Source organism: Pseudopipra pipra, chromosome 7, assembly GCF_036250125.1.
Source record: "Pseudopipra pipra isolate bDixPip1 chromosome 7, bDixPip1.hap1, whole genome shotgun sequence".
Classification (NCBI taxonomy): Eukaryota; Metazoa; Chordata; class Aves; order Passeriformes; family Pipridae; genus Pseudopipra; species Pseudopipra pipra.
The window spans coordinates 14,603,270-14,622,077 of NC_087555.1; the positions used below are offsets into that span (position 1 = coordinate 14,603,270).

At 41.0% G+C, this 18,808-nt stretch overlaps 1 protein-coding gene across 6 annotated transcripts in view; it reads left to right on the forward strand.

Annotated features, from left to right (window-relative positions):
- PIKFYVE (phosphoinositide kinase, FYVE-type zinc finger containing) overlaps positions 1 to 18,808 on the forward strand; it is a 66,159-nt gene that overhangs the window by 37,490 nt on the left and 9,861 nt on the right. For 3 of the 6 annotated variants that reach the window (XM_064660668.1, XM_064660672.1, XM_064660674.1), the window contains 19 exons: positions 646 to 772; positions 3,332 to 4,518; positions 5,869 to 5,969; positions 7,123 to 7,194; positions 7,975 to 8,146; positions 9,417 to 9,595; positions 10,077 to 10,190; positions 11,471 to 11,579; positions 11,692 to 11,846; positions 12,410 to 12,500; positions 13,537 to 13,597; positions 14,176 to 14,319; positions 14,470 to 14,590; positions 14,998 to 15,126; positions 15,709 to 15,804; positions 16,547 to 16,630; positions 17,121 to 17,212; positions 17,816 to 17,980; positions 18,541 to 18,600. In XM_064660668.1, coding sequence (XP_064516738.1) covers positions 646 to 772; positions 3,332 to 4,518; positions 5,869 to 5,969; positions 7,123 to 7,194; positions 7,975 to 8,146; positions 9,417 to 9,595; positions 10,077 to 10,190; positions 11,471 to 11,579; positions 11,692 to 11,846; positions 12,410 to 12,500; positions 13,537 to 13,597; positions 14,176 to 14,319; positions 14,470 to 14,590; positions 14,998 to 15,126; positions 15,709 to 15,804; positions 16,547 to 16,630; positions 17,121 to 17,212; positions 17,816 to 17,980; positions 18,541 to 18,600 — 3,259 coding nt within the window. The remainder of the gene's footprint in view (positions 1 to 645; positions 773 to 3,331; positions 4,519 to 5,868; positions 5,970 to 7,122; positions 7,195 to 7,974; positions 8,147 to 9,416; positions 9,596 to 10,076; positions 10,191 to 11,470; positions 11,580 to 11,691; positions 11,847 to 12,409; positions 12,501 to 13,536; positions 13,598 to 14,175; positions 14,320 to 14,469; positions 14,591 to 14,997; positions 15,127 to 15,708; positions 15,805 to 16,546; positions 16,631 to 17,120; positions 17,213 to 17,815; positions 17,981 to 18,540; positions 18,601 to 18,808) is intronic. The other 3 variants (XM_064660671.1, XM_064660673.1, XM_064660669.1) reach the window with 2 other exon arrangements.

The following is an 18,808-nucleotide window of genomic DNA, read 5'->3' on the forward strand; positions in this document are numbered from 1 at the left end:
TGGGCCTTGTAATAGATCTTTAATGTCTTTTTGTAGCAAACTCTCTGAAGAAAGCAAAGAGTTGTATTATTTTCTCCTCTAACCAAATCTAGGCACTTTATTAATAGTACTTCTCTTCCAAGAAGGCAAGACAGGCAAACCTAAAGAGTAGCTTTTCCTCAGCTCTTCGTAGCTACTTTGCTGTGTCCTTGTTTGATAGGACCTTATACCCTGGTTCATTTCCAGTTAACTTTGACACGTGTTTGTAGCAAATCACGCTTGGGTCCTTAGTGACTGTGAGAGAGCCTCTGTCCCTGTGAGGCAGGGTACAGACAGCCGTACAGAGAGTAGCTGTGGGAGTTGGCTGAGCTCCTGGCATAGTCAGCATTATTCTGACTGCACTGCACCTCCTGGAAGTACATGGATCTATTCAAACAGAAAAGTTGGAGGAAGGGCACAATCTTACCACTCACCAGAAATATTTATCCAACTGTCTTTCTAAGATTCTTGTATGTTATGTATGCATGTTTGTGAGATTGGGTTTAACTCAGAATTTGCATCTCTGTGAGAGATTTTCTGGATCACATTGGTGGTTTTTGGTTTATTTTTTAAGATTAGGAGTCCTCTTTGCATTGTAGATTCTTATTGTTCTTTCTGTTTTTATAGCAAGTGTTAGACCGGGTAAGTCGAATGACCCAGGGAGACTTAGTGATGTCAATGGATCAACTGTTGACCAAACCACGTTTAGGAACCTGTCATAAATTTTATATGCAAGTTTTTCAGTTGCCTAATGGTGAGTAAAGCTTGATGTGTCTTAGCTTATGTGCGTGAAAGGATAAATGCTTTGCTCCTTTTAAATAGCTCTAAACTATTGGGTTCCTAGTGTGATTGAGTATTGTCCTACTCATTTTTTGTCTGTTACCTCTTGGAACTACAGTGAACAGGCTGTGTACAGAATAGAATGATCTTACTAAGATGAAACAAGATTTTTGTATAGATTATATAGATTATCTATATTATATATAGATATAGATTTTAATCAGACTAATTTCTTTCTCCCTGTTGTGGTTTGAGCTCCCCAAAAATCCAATTTCCAAGCTTCCCCACAATTTGCTTGAGTGTGAGAGGGTTTTCAGACATAACAGAACTGCTAGCATGAGAAAATTATACCAAAATTTATTACTAACACAATAAATACTGTAGTACATTTATATACAACAATTCTAACTATCTCTCCTATGGTAAAGCAAAATAGATCAAATCCCTCCTTTCCCTCCAATAAAAGTTCAGAAGGAAAGAAGAAAAGGTCTTTTCCACTTTCAGGGCGCAGCAGTGTCTCTCGTCTTCAAGGCAGCAGCTGTAGCTAGATTTGTCGTAGCTGGAAAATATCTCTCTCTCTCTCTCCATTAAAACACAGGGTTTTTTTTCTCACCCCTCTCGGCCCTTCAGCTCCAACCGAAGGTCTCTCCCATGGGCTGCAAAGCAGGGACAAAACTCGCCTTACCATGGTCATATCACGGGGTGCAAGGCATCCCATGAAAGTCCCTTCCTCGAGGGGTGAAGTTCTCTCAAGTCAGAATGGTTTAGGGCTCTCAGTTCAGTTTTTTGCCCCAAGCGTTCTAACAGAGCTCCTTTGCTCCGTCTCAGCTGCCAGCATGGCAGGGGGGAGGGGGAAGGCCACTTCTCCCGCATTCCGTCGTGGTCCAGCTCACAGGACATCTCCGAGTTCTCAGCTCCTCTCTCTTTCTCTAGCTGCATTTTGGGACTCCCTAAAAGCTTGGAAGCCCACCCCTCCTATTCAGGAGGTCTGTGGGTTTTGGGAAGGTAATCCAGTCTTACCCAAAACAGTCTCTGCTGAGTTTTCTCTGCTCTGTTGCCAGCTCTCCCTCCTTGCAGGACATCTCTGCATCTCTCAGCCTGGCTATGTGCCATGTTGCTGGTTGCTGGCTATCTTCTTGGCTTTCAGCCGCAGCTCTCCACTCAGCGCTGCCTCTGCTGCCACTTTTCTGTCTTCTGCTGCCCACTCACAGTGGAGAAACTCCCCCAGCCTTTGGCCATGGCACCCAATCCAGTTTTAATGCTGTTCCGGGTTTCTGCAGCCCCAGCTAGGGGCCTTGGCCCCCCAGTGGGGCTCACTGACCCTCACTCAAACATGTGGCGTCTCAAACCATGGCTGCCTCTCTTCCAACTACATCATCCAGTCTCCTTTTCTGGTCTGTTGTAATATGTTAATTTCACAGGGGCAAATTGTAGCTTCTGATTGGCTCTACCCCAAGAACACACCCCCCGGGGTTAACCACTTTCCAACTCCAGGGGAAACCCCTTTTTAACCCTGGACACTCCCAAACTGTTTTTTCTCTTCCCATGATGCTGTAGTTTGTCTGTTCCAACCTCCTGTTCAAAACAGGAAGGAGTAATGCAGCATCAGATTTCTAAGGCTTTTGTAAGCCAACTGTTGAAAATATTGCAGAATGAAGATTTCGTAGCCTGTCTGGGCAGTATCCTCACTGTAAAGAATTTTTCTGCACTGAAATAGAGAATCACAGAACAGCCTGTGTTGGGAGGGACTTCAAAAGATTATCTGGTCCAACCTTAATGTACCCAATCAAAACTTGCCTTGGTGCAATTTGTGCACCTTGCCCCTTGTCCAGTCATTGTGCATCTTTGAGAAATGAAGTTCCTTTTTCTCTGTAACCCCCCCAAGGCAGTGGAAGTCTGCCAAGGAAGAAGGAAGAAATGCTGCTTGACAGGTTACCAGTGGTGCTGGCACACATAAATGCTGTAGATGCATATCTTTGTGGAGGTGCAGTCTTTGTGTCTCTTCATAGAATCATAGAAAGGTTTGGGTTGAAAGGGACCTTAAAAATAATTTCATTTTAACCCCTCTGCCATGGACAGGTACAGCTTCCACTAGACCAAGTTGCTCCAAGCTCCATCCAATCTGTCCTTGAACACTTCCCTTTCCAGTTCACTGTTGCTCCTTTCAGCCTTTAAATTGCCCTCAAAATGTCATAGGCTTTTTGTCTTGTAAGGATGAGCAAATGTGCCTGGGATGATAGTAGTTCTTTTACTTCACTGCTGCAGGGTCTCCAGTGATCTTAGAATATGCTGTTTAGGCCAGTGTGTTCCATATGACCTTCACTTAGACTTTATGGTAACTTTTTTACAAAACAGGAGAAGTTTTTATGGCAAATGCTTGTTTGCTTGCAAAAATAAGTTAGTACAGTAACCTCAGTTTTTGTAGCTACCGATGTAACTTGCTCTTAGTCTCTGTTACAATCTCTTCAAGTGTGTGAGATACCTAACAGCAGGTAAACTGTATCTTAACTCCTATGTCTTGCTTTTCTACTAGATCAGACAAAACCCCTGATGTTCTTTGAAGGGTGTCCTCAGCACCTGGGTTGTACTATCAAGTTGTGTGGTGCTGCAGAGTATGAGCTGGCTCGTGTGAAGGAGATCCTGATCTTCATGGTCTGTGTGGCTTATCATTCCCAGCTGGAAATCTCATTTCTTATGGATGAGTTTGCCATGCCCCCTACTCTCACCAAAAACGCCTCCTTTCACTCCCTTATTGAGGAGCCAGGAGATGAAAATGAACAACAGAACCTCTTCAATGGTGAGGATTTCAGCACAGCAGTCAAAGACATTGAACTGTCCTCTGAAAAGTTGCCTGTAATCTCTGAGTCAGTGTCCTCTGATGAGGTCAGCTTGCTTGAACCAAGAGGTTTATTTGAGAGAGGTGACCAAGAGAACAATCAACTGGAAACAGTGTCCTCAAAACAGCAAGAGCATCACAAAGTGGAGTCACCATTTGCAGTCTTCAACTCTGTACCTCTTGCAATACCTGAAACATCCCTGCTGCCCCTCCATGGCATGGACCAGCACTTGGTCACTCTGGATAGCCAGGCATTAGAGCCTCTTCAACAGACAGATGATTTGCAGGAGCCCAAGAGTCAGATGAGAGTCTTCAGAGACCCTCTCCAGGATGATACTGGTTTATATGTCGCGGAAGAGGTAACTTCATCTGAGGATCGTCTCAAGACTTACTCTGCAGCATTTAAACAGGAGTTGAAAGATGTCATTCTCTGTATTTCTCCAGTACTGACATTTCGTGAACCTTTTCTTTTGACTGAAAAAGGCATGAGATGTCCTGCCCGGGAATACTTTCCTGAACAAGTTTATTGGTCTCCTCTCCTCAATAAGGAATACAAGGAGTTGGAGAGCAGAAGGAAGAGGCAATTATTGCGAGATCTCTCTGGACTGCAAGGAAGGAATGGGAGTATCCAAGCCAAGGCTATCCAAATCTTACCTTCTCACGAGTTGGTTAATACTAGAATAGCAGAACATCTACGTGACAGCCAGAGCTTAGCCAGAATGCTGGCTGACTATCGGGCCAGAGGAGGGAGGATACTGCAGAAAAGCACAGATCCCTTTGCCCAAACTAAGGATGTGTCTAGTGTCCCTACTGGAAAAACTGGGTGCAGAATTGAAGAGGAGGAGAAGGGACTGGCTCAGAGTGAATCCTCATGGTCTCATAAGGTAAGATGGAGGTATGCTGCTGAGAACCCAAGTTACAGCAGTTTCTCATGGTATATAGAAGGTGTAGTGTCTCATATTAAACCAGACGGTTGGTTTTTTTGGATCTTTTTGTTTGGTTGTGGGGGTTTTTGTTTTGTGTTCTTGACTGGGACATAACTGGATTTTAGATTGAAGTGCTTTGCAATCATTCAGAACAAGAGACTGCAAAATTTCTGAGAAATGCACAAAGTCAGCCCAGAATCAGTGTATTACACTGCCTATTTGACTTGGCTGTACCTAAATGATTTCTGAAAATGTGTCCATGAAGAGGGAGCAAATGTTAAGAAGTTTCTTAAACTGAGCTTTCTTGCTCCTTGTCTTTGGTGATTTGTACAAGTGTAAGATTTTCATTTTCAGAGGGCCTAATGTCATGGAAACATCAGTAGGTTGTAATTACATTGAAGTAATTGATTGATTGTAAAAGTTTGGGTGATCTGAAGAAAAGTGAGAATCTCATAATTGGGGGGGAGGAATATTCTTTGAAATTTCAAAGCATGGGAGTATGTGCTTGTAATCAATATTTAAAGTTTTGGTAAACTACCATGAAAGTAACTGACTTGTATCTGAGGAAAAGGACCTTGGTGTTTTATTGATTTATAAAAAAATCTGTGAATAAGAGTAGCAGAACTGATCTGTTGTAGTAGCCAAACATTTTGGTCCTGGAGCCAATTGGCCCCCATATGCATGAGCAAAAGTCACTTTTTAATTGGCACTTAAATGTAGATCTGTGTAGCTTCACAGGCCATAAACTGTAAGACTAGCCCTTGCTCTAGATCAGACTGGTTGATGCTGTTTTAAATGTATTCAGTGATCAAAGAAAAGCATTTGGTGACTTCATAGTTCTGTAGGGTGTGGAAGGGAAAACAGCTCCATCCCAGCAGCAGCACAGTAAATCTCTTGACAGAGAACAGAAAACTGGAATCGTTCTATAGCCTGAATGAGTAATTGAGGTATAATGTATTGGCAGAGTTTGAATCCAAGGTGTCGTAAACCATACAGTGATTTGGAGACTTTGGATGTTTGTCATGGAGCTTTTGTTGTTTTCTGTTCCTCTTGGCTTCATTTCCACAGAAACACATGCATGTGCTCTGGTTTCATTATGCATATTAGTTATGTTGTTCTAAAAATGACACTTAGCAATTATACATAGTACAAGTTTACCTGAAGCTTGGAGATAATAACACATTGATCTGTACAAAAGGAGCAAGCAGAGTCTTTAAATAAAACTACTAGAATAGAATTTTGTCAACAGAAGTTGTGTGTGAATGGAGGTGTCTGTAACCAGTGAATGAGTTGATTTCTCTCTATTAGGTGGATTGCCTGAGTCCGGTAAACCATCAGAGGCTCTGTGTTCTCTTCAGCAGCTCTTCTGCTCAGTCCAGCAATGCTCCAAGTGCCTGTGTTAGCCCCTGGTATGAAAACTACTCTTTACAGCTTATACTGTTGCTATCCCTTTTTTTCTGAAGTCAAGGTCAGTGCCTACCTCATAGCAGTATTTCTTTGAGGATTCCTTGGTAGGCTGTACCCATCCTGTAACAGGAACTTTTGCCAAAAGGATTTTGCTTTGCCTGGTCAGGTGACTCCTCAGCAGTATTGCATGGCCTCTGTAATCCCAAGGCATGAGTGAGAAAGCCCAGCCTGAAATCAAGTGCTTTAGTTGGTCTTTCACTGCAGGGTAGTGCCTGTGTGTGTAGGGCAGCACTGCATGCAGTGTTGTGGGGAAGAGTCTTAGTGTAAATGAACACACAACAATGTCCAAAAATTAACCTTGTGAGAATCTCTGAGTACTTATAGATTGTATTATCCAAGACTGGCATTTGAATATATTGCTATCTTTCTCAGATTATAGTCATCAGTATTAAGAGCTTTATTTCCATCCTAGGGAGCTGTAATTTGTTAATCGTATGCAACTTATGACACATTTTTATCTCTACTAAACAGGACAGGTCTTGGTGTTTAATCGTTTAGATCAGGGGAAAGTAAAGAGAAGGCCCTCTTACAGGGAAAGGTCTAGAGTTCCTTTAAAAGCTTAGAAATGAGCCAGAGAAGATGGTGATAAGTTCACCAAACAGCAACAATAAGAGGATGTAAATTAGTGATGTTAGAGGTATCTGAATTGTGACACTTTACGCTGATACACATTTTTAATGGCTTGGTCACCTCAGGCTCTGAGGAAACAAAAGTTGCTATTAAATATTCTAGAAGAATAAGGGTTTCTTAAATTTTTTTTCGTATTCTGGATGTACCCTTTTTGTAGCTATTTAAGTGTTAGTGTTTGAAGCTTCAAGGTATCTAGACTTCTGTGCCTAGATGTTTTTGAACATGATCTTCAAAAGTGCAGTTGGCTTGTATTAGACTTTTAAATGTCAAGTTTAAAGTTGTTCCAGTAGGACTCTGATCTCATTATTAGCAAACCTGACAGCAGGGATCTAGGAGAAAAGTCTTATAAGGTATACAGAGCTGTAAACAAGCCAGCAGTGCCTTTAGATCTGTGCACCTAAAGGTCACTGCACACCTAACAGTGGCAATATTGAGTCTCTAAAGCTGTTTTTTTCTCTGCTTTAGGATTGTGACCATGGAGTTCTATGGGAAAAATGACCTAACTCTAGGGATTTTTCTGGAGCGCTACTGTTTCAGGTGAGGAGGAACTTATTCTAAATGTTATTCTAAACAAAACAATAGCTTTTGATAGCTCTGTGAAGTTGACCTGCCACCTTCTATCACTTAGGAGAATAGCATGCAAGTCTGCAGAGCTGGTTGTGTCCTAGTAAAGCTTACCACTTAAATCTGTTGCTCCCTTTGCTTTACTATCATACTATAGTGAAACAGGGACTGGATTTAAGAATTCATTTAATCATGCTCACTCCTTAAAAGCAAATACATCCATTGCTTTCCTACTTTGGCCCTGTCTTTCTTATTTCCTTTATGAGCAAGTGGAACAGATTATGAAACAAGATTTCTAAGTTCATGAAGACAAATGTGTTCACTTAGCACTTTTTTGTAGCAATTAGGGCTCTAAGCACCTAGTTAAGAGTCTGAATGTGCCACATCTTTGTCCTCAGTAGCATGTGCTTTGGTACACTGCCAAAGTGGTCTTTTAATTTAGTGCCAAGCACTTCCATAGGTGCTTTGATCTTTATTTTGTGGATTATATGTAATATGCCTTTAGAAAGTGATTCACTGCTTTTGGGACCTATACAGCCATTGCTGGCAATGGAACTTCCTTACATGCTTCATTTCTAAATGAGTACAGTTCACTTGGCAGAATTAGCCTTCACTAAAAGTTTAGGAAACTTTTTTTACAGTGAAGGTAAATAATAGCATGATATTAAAAAGCTTGTTAGTTAGATCTGTTGAATCAGTTCTTCAGCAGTGCCTAGTTATGATCATTCATAAGTGTTTCTATTTCTCTATAAGGCCTTCCTACCAATGCCCCAGCATGTTCTGTGAAACACCAATGGTGCACCACATCCGTCGCTTTGTTCACGGGCAAGGCTGTGTGCAAATTGTGTTAAAGGAGCTGGACTCCCCAGTCCCTGGGTACCAGCACACCATTCTTACTTACTCCTGGTGCAGACTGTGCAAACAGGTAAGGATGTGGGCTTAAGAATCATTGCTATTCCAGTTTAGTATTCTTGTGACTGGCTTCGTATGAAAAGGCAGCATTTTTGAGAAGGTGCTCATCTCTGGAGCTATGGCTAAACCAGCAGAAAACCTGTTGATGGTACAGATATTCTCATCTTACCTACAAATTCCTCTAGTAGAAATGGGGCTCTTGAGGGTGAAGCATCTTGTGTGAGGCAGTCTGGTTAGAAAGTGTCAAAACTGGCTCTGAGAAGATAGATTTAAATGGAAAAAATGGAGTTGCCCTTTAAGAGATGAAGAGTATGGTCCCTTCCTTGCAGTGAATCAGTATGAGCATCAAAAGAATGTATGTGTGGGGAAGGGCAGACTCCAAGAGCTACTGGGTTAGTAATTGGCTAAAGCCACCTGGCATTCTTTGATCTGCTATGGACTGAACAGCCTGTATTGCATCACCATGACGTCTAGAATTCCTTTAGCCGTCATTAGAAAGTAACATTTTCATTAGAGGAGTGCTAAATTGCTTTAAAGAAAGCCCACAAGATAGTAAGATTGTGTATTATCTGAAACTTCTTCTGTAATTTAGCTAAGAAAACATTGCTAACTGCATCACTAGCTAAACATTAAGAGCCTTCAAAGAGACGAGACTAAAAGTTAATGAAAAAGATTCACACAGTGCCTGAGACGTAAAACATCTCAATTACCCATGTGGATGATTCAATTCACCTGCTTATGCTGACTTAAACATAGGTGTTGGATTTAAAGATACCTGGAGGAAGTTAACGTAATTGCTGACGGCAGGCCCTGCACTGCTGTGTATACACCTGCTCTATAACCTTTTATTTCTGTGTGTTCGTGTAAACACTAATATGTTTGTGGCTGTGTGTCTACTCTAAGCTTGCAAGCTCTGCTGAAGTTGAAATGCACTGCAAAACAATACCAATGCATTTGTAGCTGAAGAATCATGGAGGAAAAGGTATATGATGTAACCATTGCTTCTGCTTGGGTTGCTGGAAATTGTTATAAGCTTCCATCAGGGATATGTTTGGACTCCCCCAACTTAGCACCTGTCATCATCAGCTAGCAGTTGTTGTTTATCAGATTTGTTTTAACTATGTGTTGGCCTTAGCTTTGTACAAATGCTGTCTTTGTTGTTTAGTATGTTTCAGGGTCATGGGCATTTCTGGTACTAAAAATACTAGGTTGCTGTCTAGATTAGCCTGTCCTTAATCTTGTTTGGAGGATGAAATTGAGACACTTGGCTTTCAATTTTTCAGGTGACACCGGTTGTTCCTCTTTCCAATGACTCTTGGTCCATGTCTTTTGCAAAATATCTTGAGCTGAGGTTCTATGGGTACCAGTACACGCGAAGGGCCAATGCAGAGCCTTGTGGTCATTCCATTCATCATGACTATCACCAGTATTTTTCCTATAATCAGATGGTGGCATCTTTCAGGTGAGTTCCACTGCTAAAAACTTCCTTCTCTCTCTAGTACTATATGAAGCATATAGCCCTACTAAGGATTCATCAGTTCTGTTCTTCATTGTGAGTACAGCATGGGATAGCATAACTGTGCTATAACCACAAGTGCAGGATTGTTTACTGGCTTGCAGAGGGCATTGTGGTGCCATCACTGTCCTACATATGGTGAGCAATGTTCTAAGAATGGATGGTTCCAGTTCATGATACATAAGAGAAACACTTTTCTCAATGTAATTCCAAAAGCTTTCAGAATTTTGTTTTTCCAGTACGATCTGTGGTTTTACCTTCTGCCTAGAAGATACATGAACAGGGTGTTATCACTACTAGAAGTAGCAAAAGCCCTGGACACATTGACAGTGCCCTTTTTCATATAAAGGCCTCAAACCTCAGTATGGTGTAGAACTGGTACTGTATGGTGTGAGTCTTGTTAATAGCTGTTGTACTGCCTTCTCAGCTACTCTCCGATCCGACTGCTTGAAGTGTGTGTCCCACTCCCCAAGATATACATCAAACGGCAGGCTCCATTAAAAGTTAATATTTTGCAGGATCTCAAGGATTTCTCACAAAAGTAAGCTTTTTTTTAATGTCTTCCTCATCTTATTTGTATTTTGTACTTTTATTAGCAGAACACATAACTGTTTTTGCTAGTATGATGAGGTTTGCTAAATATTTATTCATTATATGATAGAAAAGTAATGGTTTAAAACATGTGTATATATTTCTAAGAGAGAGTGTTATTGAAATTTTTTTTATTACTTTTACCTGCTCTGTCTGTACTAATCATTCACATTTTTGTCTAGTGGCAATTCAGCTTAAACATAGCCAGTAGAAACTAAGATTCTTTTCTTCTCCATTCCTGAATATTGCACTGATAGCTGAGTGATATAGCATGTTTCTGAATGATGCTGCCAGGTAGCCACTGAAAGGTTGACCATCAACCAGTGTCTGAAATGTCACCTTTTCTTATGAAATGCCTTCTCAAGCACAGCTAAAGTATTTTTAATTCCTCCTTCTAATGCTAAAAATGAAACAGAGAAGGAGGTGGTCCTAGAAGACTAATCTGAAAACTGCAGATAATACTTTGTACCCTTACCCTAACATTGCTATATAGAGCATCTGACTGAGTTTAAATTATGTCTTCATCTCCAAAACCTGCAAATACATTGCTCGTATCTGTTGTCCAAATAGAACTGTCTTCATTATATTGGTCATGGAGCAACTAAACTCTCTGGTGTATAAAAGTAATTGCCTTTGTTAGCTATCGAATATGATGATAGCAGGCAGACAGGTACCTTCTTGTAGTGTAAGGTAAACTACCATAAGCCTAGACATCTTCTATATATAGGAACAAAAAGGTGGAAGACAGGCCTGATAAAAACTGTGTTAAATCCAGCCTGACTACTGTTCTGCCTGGTCACAGCATTTCTGGATAGCTGATGTCTCTGTGACCACCTGACTTCAAAACCTGTGGAGCTTTGTTTAGAGCTCAAATAGAGGTATTTATTTTTTCTGAGTCTGCTGGTGGAGATTCTTCCTAGTCACAGGTGACACAACAGTTCCCCTTTTTTAGTAATGCATTTGTGACATGCATTACATCTCTGACAACTTCCACTGTTAAGAATAAATTGTGAAGACAAATATCAGTTGTGTGGTTTCTGCTGTTACTAATGAAGTTTTTCCAACTTCCTCTCTAAATTCAGTGGGACAGTCTACTGTGCAGGAAGGCTGTCATGTGTTGTTTTTTGTATTCTCAAATGCTAACCTTAAACATGTTCAGACTTTATTATTAGAGAATGTTGAAGATGCTGCAAGTAGTCACAGCTTAACTCTTTGCATCCCTGTTGACAGAGTGTCACAAGTGTATCTTGCTGTTGATGATCGCCTTGCTTCTCTGAAAACCGATACTTTCAGCAAAACGAGGGAAGAGAAGATGGAAGACCTCTTTGCCCAAAAGGAGGTAATAGGCTATTTTCACATCAGCAGACTATAGGCTGGAAAATGTGGGTGGGAGCCACTCAGGTTTTGTGTCATCTCAGGTGACAGAACACTGACAGTTTTTCTTCTGACAGATGGAAGAAGGGGAGTTTCGAAACTGGACTGAGAAAATGCAAGCAAGGCTGCTTTCGTCATCATTAGACACGCCTCAACAGCTGCAATCTGTTTTTGAGTCTCTGATAGCTAAAAAGCAAGGACTTTGTGAGATGCTACAAGCCTGGAATAATAGGTAAGAGGACACATGTTGGAATTGTGAGCAACACTGATACTGTGTTGGTTATAGGAGTGAAGCGGTTTTGCTGTACTGTCTTTCCCTATAGCACAGTTGCTCTTTATAGCTTGTGCTGAATGTCCTCTACTGATTAAGACCACAGAGCTGGTTGATTGAAACAGAAATCATTTGAGGCCATATAATAATAGAGCACAACTTGCATCTGGAGGAAGAAGTGTCATTTAAATAAATGTGGAAAAGATATGAAGAGGGGAGCATGGGAGACCAGTTGATTGGGTGAAATTATCTCAGAGGTGAAGAAAATGTGCTGTCTTTGGCCATTTGAAACATTGCTTTGGCACATGTTAACAGCAGTCTGAGTTTACAGTAAAGACTTGTGAAATCATGCTGGCTGTATTCTAGTATGGAGAAACTTCATAACTTGTGTCAATTAGAAATAGTACCAGTAAACTGTCTTTTGATTAATTTTTCTTTGGTACAATGTTTTATGTGGGTTGTTGTATTTGGTGGGTTTTGTTGTTGTTGTTTGTTTGTTTGTTTTTAATTTTTTTTTATTTAAGATTGCAGGATCTCTTCCAGCAAGAGAAAGGGAGAAAACGTCCATCGGTACCTCCCAGCCCTGGAAGACTGAGGCAAGGTGAAGAAAGCAAGGTATGAGTAGCAGGCTAGAAGCCTCTTAAACATTTTTTTTCCTGTGGCAACACAATAGTCTTAAGACTGGCTTTGGTTCACTTTAATAATTAGTAAACTGGTTTTACTGCATCCTGTAGTTTTCAACTGTAAAAGCTTCAATTGCATGTTAGTATATGTATCTTTTCCTGAAGATATGAACTAAGAGCCATATTATATAGAAGAAGACTTAAGTATGAATAGGAGTTGATGATCTTCTGTGATGTTTGTGTAGTGTTGATATGAACACTACCAGCAGAGAGCTGCAGTCACTGTCATGTGTATGCCTAGATAGGAATTGGGTCATCTGAATAGACCCTACGTTACTGCCCATCAGGTGTATCCCTTGTGAAAAAGAAAAGGCAAAAAATATTGAGAGAGGCAGAGCAAATGATATAGGAAGGACTGATAATCAAAGTGGGATCACCCCTGCTTTGTGATGTGTCATGTGGGAATTGACTGAGGTCCAAATGATTTTGGACTGCTGCCTCAAGAGCTCTGTCCAAGTGTAAAGTTGCCAGCATGCTGAACATTCACCCTGTGGGGAGCTGGTGCTCTGAGGAAAATGTCTGGGCTGCAAGGCAGTCCAGAGTATAACCATCATGCAGGGAAGCTGAACTCCCAATAGTTCTATCATTAGCAAGGTGCACTAAAAAACCCCATGAGACCCTGGATTTGCTCTGCTGCATGGATACACGTCCTTTCCACTTAACACATTTGTGTTAAGCTGCTAAAATAAACTAACCCTTGATCTAGCAGGAAGTAGGTTCATATAGAGGGACAGTGTAGTGTTTAAAGCAGCATACACAGATGATAGCCATCATAAGTATCTTGTGAACCTGGGTTGCTGTTGCTTTGTTTTTCTCCTGTGCTAACAGATACAGTGACAATTCAGAGGCTGAGAAGTGGGTGGGAGTGCTCTCTTGTGGTTCATCTGTTTTTGCAAGTGTTCCACAGAGGAGTGGATACAGCTGTAAAGAGCTTGGCATCAACATTGGTATTTTGTTATTCTGCCTAGATCAGTAGCATGGATGCTTCCCCGCGCAATGCTTCTCCAGCACTGCAAAATGGAGAGAAAGGTCTGTTACTTATTTTTCATAAGCTACCAAAAGAAGCTTGCTGTAACCCTTTCCCTGACATAACAAGGGAGCTTTCGTCAAATTTGATAATTGAGAGGAACAGCGAATCTCCATTGTGTCAGATTTGCTCTTTCTTAATAGTAAGATAGAAATCAGCTATCTGCTGGTAATATGAAGCTGAATTACTAATGATACTAAATTGGCCAGCAAGGGTTTTCTTTTGAACTTGAGTTGAAAAATTTTCAGAGGCTTTCTAAATAACTGAATAACTACAGGGAATTTGGGAAATACCTCTCACCTCTTCTGTGTTATGGATACTGAGACCTCTTACCTGTGAGGCATATGTGAGGCATACTGAGAGTTTGTGGGAAGTGAAGGTAGTAATTATAAGAGTATGCATTTTTTGGAGGTTATGTACTACATGGATTAGCTTGCCCAGTCCTTTGCTCTGTGTGGCCATACCTGCTTTCTAAGTAGAAACTTCTTGAAAGTAGATGCTGGTGATAGCTTGGGCTGGGAACAAGCAATATCGCTTCTGACAGGTATGTAAAATGCTTTCTCATGTCTTTAACTCTCAGAGGATCGTTTCCTGACTACTTTATCAAGTCAGAGCTCCACAGGCTCCTCCCATCTGCAGCTGCCCACTTCCCCAGAGGTCGTATCGGAGCATATGGCTGGTGCCAACACACTGTCTGAACAGGATACAACAAGCAGCTCAGAAGGTACAGTTCAGTTGTGGTCTTGCATTCTTTCTCTTGCTTCTCTGTGGCAAGTGCAGAAGAAGGAAACAGCAAATCTGGTTACTCTCTGGTCTGTTGCCATCCTTCTCAAGTTTGATATTGCGATATAGATTTAACTTATGTCTGTTCCAGATGTGTTTGATGGACACTCATTGGGATCTACAGACAGCCAAGTGAAGGAGAAGTCTACTATGAAAGCTATTTTGGCTAACTTTTTGCCTGGAAACAACTATAACCCCATTCCATTTCCCTTGTAAGTACTGCATAATGTATATAATGTACAAAATTAGCAGCCTGGTCAAATTGCGGACAGAGCTGTGCATGCTTTCTTTGCTCAGTATATAATTTAAGTAATTACTTGAGTTTGCCTCTGAATAAGCCATAGAACTTTGTCAAGCTAGGATGTTTTCTGTGTCCCTTCTAAGTCTTTATGGGTTACTCACCTTTCTTATTAATGATGTGCCCTCATGTAAATACATTATCAGTTTCTTCTTGACCTAGCAGGGATGTCTCCTCAGAACTCTAGTGGGAGACAAATGGGTGGGGGAAAAGGGGAGAAAGGTGCCTTCTAACTTCGTTGCTGCGGGGAGGGAGTGGAAATGTCCTTCCTTAGCAAAGACTTACTAAAGCTACATGCCTGCCTCTTGTTTTTGCTTCCAGACCTCTTCCAAGGGTTGGACTCAAATTGGCATTTTCTGGGTGTAGGTCAGGTTCAATGGCTACTGCATGTGCCCTCAAGTCCCTCTCTCATGTGAAGATGGGCAGGCTGGAAAGTCTTTCAGCTAATTGGTCTGCGTGCTTTGTAGTGTTTCTCGTTTGACATGAGCCTAACGTTTGGCAGCCTGGGTTTAACTTCTGAATCTTACCCCCAGAGTAGAAGCAGAGGCCTTGGGCTAATGAGGAAAAAGCTAAAGGACTGGACCCTACAGATAAGTAAAGAAAATCTTACAGGAACCTAGGAGGTCTTGGGCAATTTTCTGTGCTGAAGTTCAGAAAAGAGTCCAGGTTTGTCCCCTTCTTTCACTCTGCAGGCTATGCTGCAGGACAGTCAAACCAAATTCAGGCAGGTTTCGATGCCATTAGAAACAATGGCTGCTAAACAGACATAGACTCTTATTCTAACTTGGAGCTGGTCTTCTGATATAAGCAGCTTGCTTGAAATGCTGACTGCTCTAACACTCTACCATTTAGAATTAACCACATAGTTATGAATGTGTCTCTTGGCAGAAGCTGATCTGGGAAGCTTTGTTTCCATGATGAGACTTGCAGCTTTTGCCTGGGAGTGCAGTGATGAGATTTGGGTTTTGACCAAAGGTTCTTTTCTTTCCACAAACTTTTATGATCTATTAACAATCTGTCATTTTCATTCAGTGACCCGGATAAGCACTACCTAATGTATGAGCATGAACGTGTACCTATTGCTGTCTGTGAGAAAGAACCAAGCTCCATCATAGCTTTTGCTCTCAGGTACTGGTGTGGTTTTGCTGTTCATCTGACACACTTTGTACTTTTGCAGCTTTTGTGTTCAAGGAGTATTTAAATCGTAATGGTAGGGAACATGACAATCTCTTCATTAAGCCATGTTGAGAGTTTCTGCCAGAGCTGAAGTTCTCTCCTTTTACTAAGATATGGAAAGTAGACTTACCAACTTGCAACTAGATTTCGGACTGTTTTAGTTGAACTCTAGTACACAAAAATTAATTAGCTGTGTAGTGTTCCTTGTAATGAGATATTAGAGAAAGAAGTGCAACTAAAGTTTGCTCGGCCTCCAACCTGGAGGAGGTGCAACTGAGTTAGGGAACAAGAGTTGGTATTGATACTGCAGTCTGTCCCTTGCTACCTTTGGTAGCAGCTCTTGCTACTACTCAGCTCTCCAAATCAGCTGCTTCAGTAAACCTTGGGGATTGTGTGTCACAAGGGAGTAGATTTTTTAAGAAGCACATTCTTAAATTGTGGGTAGAGGAGAAACAAGGGGAGATTTTTCCTGCAGTGTTATTTAGAGCAGCTTATGTTCTAAGGAAATTAGGTTCTAATTATAAGAAAAAATGAAACAGGGATTTTTCTACTGTGATGTATTGTTTCCTGTGGTTGTCTCTGAACTGAATTTTTGGGTTGGTGTTAGAGTCTTGCAGAGAACACTTAACTCTTCATTTTTGTTGAGTTTTTTCCCTTTCTTTCTTTTTTTAATTTATTTTCCTTTCCCCTTCAGTTGCAAGGAGTACAGAAATGCCCTGGATGAGTTGTCCAAAGCATCTCTGAAGAACAGTTCTGAAGAAGTACTACAGCTGAACAGGTTACATGCAGTAAATATAGTACACAGAGTGAAGAGACAGTGATTGTAGTGAATAAGCCAAAACTAGATGGGGAAGAACCTTCAAAATATGCCCCTGTTAGGATCTCTGCTTTCTGATGGAATCTGACACATTCCATGTAACTAACACATACTTGTAGTACGTGAGTTTCCATTTCATGTTAGGGGCTGTACTGGCTTCATCACCTAATCCCTGGACTGTGTGCATGGTAGCATTACTGAGCCTGCTTACCTTTCCTATGGTGGTGGGTGGAATTGTTGCTATGGACCCTGAGTGTTTTTATTTTTTAGGAAAGTGGAGGAGGACAACTTTGGAGAGTCCTACACCATTACAACTTTAAACTGTGTCTTCTTCCCTTAGCAGTACTTAGTGTTAGGCATGGGGGAGAAATAAATGTCCAGGCATAAAGGAGTAGCATCTCAGGTGGCAGTATTTTTTGGGTTCATGACTAATTTTTCTTTCTCCTTTCAGCATGTCAGACAGCAAACCAAAGAGCAGTAGCCCTGTCCGCCTGCCCGAGGCCAACATGGGTCCTTCGAATCGCGGTGCAGAACCAGAACAGCGTAAGACCTTTTTGCCAAAATCATATCCATGATGCTTATCTCAGCTCAGACTTGAGTCCACTTAACCTGGATTCTAGATGTGAAAGTTAAATTAGAAAAAGGAAAAAGCATTCTGAATTGAAATCATAACTAGTCTTAGAGTTGACTTCATGTAAAACATGAAAGGTGTGGGTGTGTGTGGGTGTGGGTGTGTTTGTTTTTTGAAGTCTATGGCTTTCTCTGATTCTTATGAGATCAGACTCATTTTTTTGATTTAATATTTGGACTTAGAGTTGCCTGTTTGGTACGATGCCCTCTTTTGGCATTGCCTTCTTTAAAAAGATGGCAATTAAAATATTTTGGAATGAAGATACGAAGTTCTTAGTATGTTAAAGACGCTCATGCTTGGTCTGTTTTCAAATGACTGCATTCTAGGGTGCTACTCAGAACACTATATCAGCTAACCTCATGGACCTTGGTTGCCTGTAGAATACTAAATGAGTTACAGTTGAATGACTTCATTCCTCCAATTAGAACAATGAATGGGGAATACTCATATGAATTATGCTTTTATTAAACTGCCCATGGAAATGCCAACACCATCTTTATTTCTTTTCACTGTAGCAAAGAAAACATCTGGTGTTCTGTCTTTCTTCCGTGGCACGGGAGGGAAGAGCCCAGACCTGTCTTCCCAGAAGAAAGAGACCTTACGTGGTGCTGACAGTGCTTACTACCAGGTTGGACAGATGGGCAAAGAGGGAGCAGAAAACCAAGGAGCAGAGGCTCAAGGTACAAAACTGCTGAGTCCATCTTCTCTCTTGGACTGCTGCTCCTCCCAAACCTCATTCATATATGTAAGGCCTAGAATACACTGCTCCTCATGCTTTTTCAACAGTCCAGGGTTACTCAACATACACTGAAAATGAGTCGTTTGAACGTCAAATGTGGGTTTCTCCTAAAGACATTGCTCTGCTTTGTGATAAGGAAAATAGGATCTTTCAAATCCAAACGATAGGTACATTGAGTCTGAGTTTGAACGTCTTAGGATTGAGCTGACTGCAATTAAGCAGCCCAGTTGCTCTTTCTCACTTGCTGTTTAATTTTCATCCTTTCAGTTCATGGAAAATGAGCGAAGAGAAAGTTTGGACTTATGTGTCCATGAACAGCAGTGCCCTTCTAGCATATGTGTTATATCATACAATTGTAGTTGTATTTCTAATTCCCTCTGTATTCTTGAAAAAAAAAGAAAAGATTTTTCTTGTCATGTCAGTTTACAAGTAGAATCTGATGTGGCTTTCTCAGTAATAATGATGAACAGCCCTGACAGAATGGTCCCTTTATGCCTTCAGATGACGGAGATGGAGGAGATGGACAGAAGAAACAGCTGGTGAATCCCCATGTAGAGCTCCGTAAGTAGTTGTAAATAATAACAAACTCCTTTCTTCATGCAAATGTAATGGAAATCTTGAAGTTAATAATTATTTTTTCTTTGTATTTGGCACAAAGGAAAAACAAATCAAGAAAAAAAGCAGTGCAATTTTTACTTATTGTAATTAATTTCTATTGCAAAAGTACCCTATGAACTTTTCTTTTTCAACTGATCTTTTATCTGATTGC